The 6,974-nt window shown below is 41.7% G+C and overlaps 1 protein-coding gene across 1 annotated transcript in view; it reads left to right on the plus strand.

The window, feature by feature from the left end:
- PELI2 (pellino E3 ubiquitin protein ligase family member 2) overlaps nt 1–1,588 on the plus strand; it is a 141,112-nt gene extending 139,524 nt beyond the window's left edge. The window contains exon 10 of the mRNA XM_077769095.1: nt 941–1,588. Coding sequence (XP_077625221.1) covers nt 941–1,507 — 567 coding nt within the window. The 3' untranslated portion in view covers nt 1,508–1,588. The remainder of the gene's footprint in view (nt 1–940) is intronic.
- Nucleotides 1,589–6,974: the final 5,386 nt, after the last annotated feature.

Genomic DNA, 6,974 nt, shown 5'->3' on the forward strand with positions numbered 1-6,974 from the left:
GGCTCCGGCACGTCTGCCTCCCACTACTAACGAAGACTTGTCTTCAGGCTCAGAGAGGAGCTGTATTACCCCCGGGGTTTAGCGCACGGAGGGTCAGGCCGGCCTGCTGCTTCTAGTCAGCTGTCAATCAGACTTGTAAGCACGTGGTGCATAGCAGGTCATTTTAAACACAAAACCCAGGGGCACCTGGGTGGCTCAGTCAGTTGAGCGGTTCACGGTTCAGGGGCTCAAGCCCCACATGGGGTTCACTGGTGTCAGCACAGAGCCTGCTTCAGATCCTGTCCCCCCACCCTTCTCTGCCCCTTCCCCGCTTATATGTTCTCTCTCTCAAAAACAAAACTTTAAAAAATTTTTTAATTTAAAAAATGTTTTAAATCTCTCAAAAAATTAAAAATTATTTTTCATGAGGGCTAACGGAGAGTGCTTCCCCACACCACAGCAATGCAGGGCCTGCAGTAGATTGTATGAAGCCGTGGCCCACCGGCCAGTGTTTGGACCAATGCGGTCCACAAGCATTGCAGGGTCCCACAAGCATCTTCTGGATCACCTTGGTCACAGTGAATCTTCACTGCAGGGGCTGGTAGGACATCTCCTGTCCTGTGTGAGGTCGAGGAGGACTAGTGGCATTGACCTACAGAGGAAACATGAAACTGAGATTTGTGAAGTTAAATAACCAGTGCGGTAATTGAGCACGTAAAGCTGGGTGCATGTGTGCCGATTAGGCTGTCAGCATGCCATGTCCTTGTTCCATCCAGTGTTCCAGGGAGGACACCAGCTCCAGGAAGGGGTGACCCCCCTCCCCCCCCAGGCCTGTTCTTCAGGGAGGCAAGGAGAAAGCTGCCTGCCTGTGTTGCCTTGAAAGAGGATTTCAGTCTTAAGAACGTTAGGGTGACTTGCTGAATGTTGCTTTTAAAAGGCATGTCTGTCAAACTTGTTCTAGGTGGAAAGTGAGACGAACGTGCTGCAGGACGGCTCCCTCATTGACCTGTGCGGGGCCACCCTTCTCTGGAGAACCGCAGACGGCCTTTTCCACACTCCGACGCAGAAACACATCGAGGCGCTCCGGCAGGAGATCAATGCCGCCCGGCCGCAGTGCCCCGTGGGGCTCAACACCTTGGCCTTCCCCAGCATCAACAGGAAGGAGGTGGTGGAGGAGAAGCAGCCCTGGGCGTACCTCAGCTGCGGCCACGTGCACGGGTACCACAACTGGGGCCACCGGAGCGACACCGAGGCCAACGAGAGAGAGTGTCCCATGTGCAGGACTGTGGGCCCCTACGTGCCTCTCTGGCTCGGCTGCGAGGCGGGGTTTTATGTAGACGCGGGACCACCCACTCATGCTTTCACCCCTTGCGGACACGTGTGCTCAGAGAAGTCTGCGAAATACTGGTCTCAGATCCCGTTGCCGCACGGGACTCACGCATTTCACGCTGCCTGCCCGTTCTGTGCGACGCAGCTGGTTGGGGAACAGAACTGCATCAAATTAATTTTCCAAGGTCCAGTTGACTGATGCCCTTGACGGCCATCTACGACTTTATTAACAAGTTACTGTGAAGATTTTGCCACTAACTCTAGATTTTACCTTTTTATAATGCTGTTTATTAAGGGGAGGGGGGCCCCAGACTGGGGGGTAGTTCAAAGGTGGGGGGGGACATGGCGACGAGACATGCCTGGAATTTAAGGTATCAGGGGTGTGTTGCATGCTCAAAGAAGCGGCATCGTCACTGAAGCCTGCTTGGTGAAACCCTAATCTTTGTCATAATTGGATTTAAAATGCCACGCTTTTGTTTTAACCTTGGGTTTTTAAACAACGTTTTCCTTTGTAAACTTGGACGAGACTTTAAAATCCTATTTTACAAATGTAGAAGAAATTTATTCAGAAGTTGGCTCTAACCGTGCGACCTTCCGCGCTGCGCGGTGTAGGTGTTAACTGAAAGACGGGCAGGGCTCGGGCCTACTTGATCCAGGCTCGAATCTGACCAGCTCCCACAGCGGCAGCTCAGTAACGTGGTGGTGGTGGATGAGGGAACGTCAGGCACAGGTGGTGGTTTTGAAATCTGGGGTTTTCAGATTTTTCTTTCTTTGGGAAAATATTCACATATTCTTGGTTTTTTTGTTTTAGTTTGGTGGAATTCAATGACTTTATCCAGTCATCAAATACCTGGGCCTTTCAAAGACATTTCCATAACTTTTTAGGCTGCCTTTGGTTACTTTTTAAGTTGGTCTGTCCCTGATACTCATTTTGTATGGCCACAGCTGTTGGGTTGAGTAAAATGCAGCAACTCTAAAAATTCATTAACTGAGGGTGATTAATTGCAGCAGTCAGCATGGCCTAGGTACTCTACCATCAAATCAAGTTCCTTTGCTTACTGAAGATTTGTGAGTAATTAAAAATAAGATTTTACTTTTTAAAACCACTTGTTGGGGTTTCCTAAGTTGTTTTTCTTCCTTAAAAAGGCCAAAATTCTGGGAGCCTAAAAGCAAAGTCTCACCACGATTGAATGGCTTTTGTTCACTCCCTCACTGCCATCTGTCACCTTCTCTTCCCGCTTATGGAGCCCTGTAAGTTTTGAAAATGTTTGCAAATCAAACAATTTAAATGCGATCATTAGATATATACAACACCAAGCGGTACATCTGCAGAGATAATTTGAAATTCCAGATTTCGAGAGAGCAAATGAGTGTTTACTGAGGAATAATTAAATCAGAATTTCATAGGAGCACCACAAACCCTTCTGTTAGCTCCATTTCATTTTGAATAATTCTCAGATGCTCATTCTCTGTCCTCGGTACCTACAGCATCACTGCTTCCAGAACGTAAAGGTTCTTTAGGATAGGAGACAGATGGCCACCCGGACCAAGTATTTAGTTACACTAACATCCTCAAAGATTGACCACTGCAGATTCATGCTACACTCTAACCTTCATAAAGGTATAAAATTTATAGGCTTCTAACATACTGTATTCATACTTGAACATCTTTCCATGTTTTGCCTCCTGGTGAATATGTTGCCATATTTTTAATTGTTCTAACACCTCTTGAATGTCTTTTTCCTTAAAGGGACTACTCTTGATTGCTGCTGCTTAATTTGACCTAGTATCTAAAAAGTTCAGCTTCTCAGTTTTAAAAATAGCTTTACTTTTCAACGGAGATGATCGTTTAGGAGGAGACATTTTTGGTAATTTTGAAGTGATGTGAAAATCCAACAACAGTCCTCTTATTGATAGGGTAAGTCATAAGGAATAAACTATCTGCAAACAGAATATGGAATTGCCTAGGTTCATGCATCACATGTTTTTTTGTTGTTTTTAGCCTTAGCCTCCAATAATTAGCTTCCATTTATAGTCTTTCCAGTTTTTCTTTGGGTTCCACAAAATGATAAAGGAGGCAACAGTCCCTTTTGTTGCTGTATGTCTAGAAGGATGTTTGAGGACCCTNCAACGGAGATGATCGTTTAGGAGGAGACATTTTTGGTAATTTTGAAGTGATGTGAAAATCCAACAACAGTCCTCTTATTGATAGGGTAAGTCATAAGGAATAAACTATCTGCAAACAGAATATGGAATTGCCTAGGTTCATGCATCACATGTTTTTTTGTTGCTTTTAGCCTTAGCCTCCAATAATTAGCTTCCATTTATAGTCTTTCCAGTTTGTTTTTCTTTGGGTTCCACAAAATGATAAAGGAGGCAGCAGTCCCTTTTGTTGCTGTATGTCTAGAAGGATGTTTGAGGACCCTGGATACCCTAAAAGCATCTTGTAAGGTAAATGGCTTTGCATCTAGAAGGGCTGGGTTTTTCCTCTCAAAACATTTCCAGAAAGCTACAGTGTTCTATAATCTTCCATCTCAAGGACTACCATAGTTTGGGGTCTAGCAGTTTTACATGTCCCCAGATCATCTTCCAACGTGAAAGGTTTCTTTTGACTTTTAGTAAATGGAGATAGCTAAGTAGAAGTCAAATTTTGGGTAATAAATTCCAAGCTCTTAGAAGGGGTCACAGGAAACTAGCCTCTTTCCACATCTTCTCCTTTGACTTCCCTGTGAGGTCCCCTCCCCCTTTGCCTAAGGAACCACAGGGAGGTGGCAAGTGTGTGAAAAGAAGCCAGGTTCATCATGGCCACTTCTAGCAAGGTTCGCTTATTAACTTGGACTAAGGAATTTGTTCCAGACAGGAGATCAGTTTAGTTTGTGAGGATATACAAGTCTAGCTCACCAAAGTAGAGTAATATAGTTCAGAAGAAGTAACTTACTTCACAGAGAAGACTTCTGTTTTTGTCTTAATTGCCCCATTGAGGGGTGAGCCCCACTCCCCAGCTGTACACATAGGAAACTGCTGACCAATTATCCTGATCTTGGCCTGACCAACATGCCTTTTGTGAATAAGTCACTAGAAGTAAAGCCCCGGTGATGTATTCCCATAGTTAATTTTTTTCAGTTGTCAGTTTACTATTTTAAAAAAAATGGATGGGATACAACTCTGAATATTTTTCTAGTCTGGAATTTTTTTTATTAATAATTGGTGCTGTCGGGTCATGCATGCTGCAACTCAACATTTCCCTTATTTGGTTTTGTTTTTTTGCAAAAAGGGCTACAGTTCACACTGCAGGGTAAGTATGAAACTTTCTGGGTTTTTCTTTTCCCCCCTCACTGTGGCCCAAGAGTGAAAATCTTTTTATATAAATAGAGAGCATATTTATCATTCCTCAATAGTTAATTATAGAGTTTGGTACCTTTGTGCCTCAGGGAAGCCACGTGATATAACTGGTTATAGAATTTCAGGGTTAGGGTTTAAAGGAAGGAGAAAGCCATTGGAAAAATGATGGGCTCCATTAAGGAGACTAATGAATCTGGATGCAGAACTATGCCAGGCCCTGGCATACGCATGATTGTATTAGAATTTATTCCCAGCATCAGTAGGGAAATCTTAAGTTATTACATATACCTTGTTTGGAAAGTTGAGAACTCTTTGCTTCATCAAGCTTTCATTTTTGCCGACATGAAACTCAAACCCCTTTTGGGAGAGCTCAGTATTGTTACTTGGGCACTTTTGAAAGTTTAAAGGGAGCGTGTTTTCTCCTGAATTTTCTCCTCGGTTACAGAATTGTTACCTGCAGTTCTATGATTTTGATCAACTTCTTAGAAGCTATTCTGTGCTTTGGGTGTGTATGAAAGGAGGTGTGCTTGCAGCATTGTGCACGCTGACTACAAGCTAGTTAGCGCCATGCAATTTTGCCTTGCAGCAGAGGAATTTCTGATAGGCAAACCACAGAACCTTGATTTTAAGCCAGCTCCAGATCCATTCCCTCGGCAGGCAGCCTTACAGCCCCCTGCTTTAGCCTTCGTGGACTGAGGGGATGACATTCCTCCTCCAGTGCTGGAAATAGAGCATAGCTCGGTTATCATTTCTTTATGACCCCAAGGCCAAGGAGCCAGCTCCAGGGTTTTTTTTTTTTTTTTTAAGAATGTAAGCATTACTAAACTAGTAAAACAAAGAAGGCTCAGTATGTCTTTTTAAGTAAAATTTATATCCTCTCAAGTTTTCACCCTCATGAAAAAAAGCCCTAGAGGCAGATAGGAAAAAGCAAATATTTTTCCAGTTCTACTTAACCATTTCTAAACAAAAATAAACTTGATGAAAGGGAAATTATTTCTTTTTAGGTGAGACGACCAATCATTTCTCTGTATTAAATAGTCTAGAAGTTAAGGGGTTGTCCTATTTACCATGTATAGTGTTATGAGCAGTTAAATTTTATGGATATATTTGTAAAACTGTTTTATATTTCATGTCAAATTGAAAAGTTTATTTCTTCACTATTGTAACCTGTGGAAATACAAGCCATTTTACAGGAAAAGTCTTCAAAAATTATTAAACGGATCTCAGTAGGTTTGTGAGTGTTGTCTTCAGACTCTGTGGCTGTCTGGGGTTCATCAGGACATTTGATATAAAGGGGATACAAAAGGAGGCTTGATTTTTGCATTTCTCAAACTTCCCAGTTGATCCCAAATAGTTGAGCTTATTGTGTTATATTCCACATAATACATTATTTAAAAATTCTACCAGTGCTTAAATCTATTTCTAGGAGAACTTAACCCGGCTCATAGAATTGATGAATTCATGTTCAGTATCTTAACAATATAAGGATTATTGGTAAACCTTCAAGCCTTAAACTAATAGGCCTTTCATTAGAAGGTATAGTATTTGATAGTTTCTCATCACATTGATATTTAAGGAGTCTTAATATTTTTGAGTGAAATGGATTTTTCATTTCCCAAAAGAAAATGCACATTTACATGGGCTTTTACTTCAGGAGTTAAAATACTGGAACACTTAAGTTCCACGAATTAGAAGATGGGTTACAGAAAAATCTAGCCGCCTGCAATTGTGAGATACATCCCATTTGAGAAGGGTGCCAGGAGTGTTCAACAAATGGAGCTGGGATAACTAGATAACCGCATACAAAAGGATGACAGTATTTCCCTACCTCACAAAATGCACAAAAAAATTAATTCCAAGTGGATCCAAGTGCTAAAACTATGGAATCCTTAGAAGAAAACAGTAAAACTTTGTGACCATGGATTAGTCAGTGATTACTTAAGACACCAAAAAACAAATTGGGCTTTATTATTCCTGTGTTCATGTTTGTTTCTTAAATTCCACACTGAAATAAAAAAACTGTTTTACACATCAAAGGACACTGTCAAGTAAAAAGATAAACCACAAAATAGAAAATAACTTGAAAATCATTAATGAAAAGACAACCCAGTAAAAAATGGAAAAGTATCTACTCAAATCTTCTGACCATAGATCATCTGGAAATAACCAATAAGTGCATAAAAATATTCCCATCAGGAATCAGAGAAATGCAAATTAAAACTATGAGCTACCACTTTATATTACAATGGCTAAAATAAGACTGTAAGAAGCGTTGGCAACATGTTGAAGAACTGAAAGCTTCATACACTTTTGTGGAGATTGCA

Source organism: Crocuta crocuta, unplaced genomic scaffold (assembly GCF_008692635.1).
Source record: "Crocuta crocuta isolate KB4526 unplaced genomic scaffold, BGI_CrCroc_1.0 scaffold10, whole genome shotgun sequence".
NCBI lineage: Eukaryota > Metazoa > Chordata > Mammalia > Carnivora > Hyaenidae > Crocuta > Crocuta crocuta.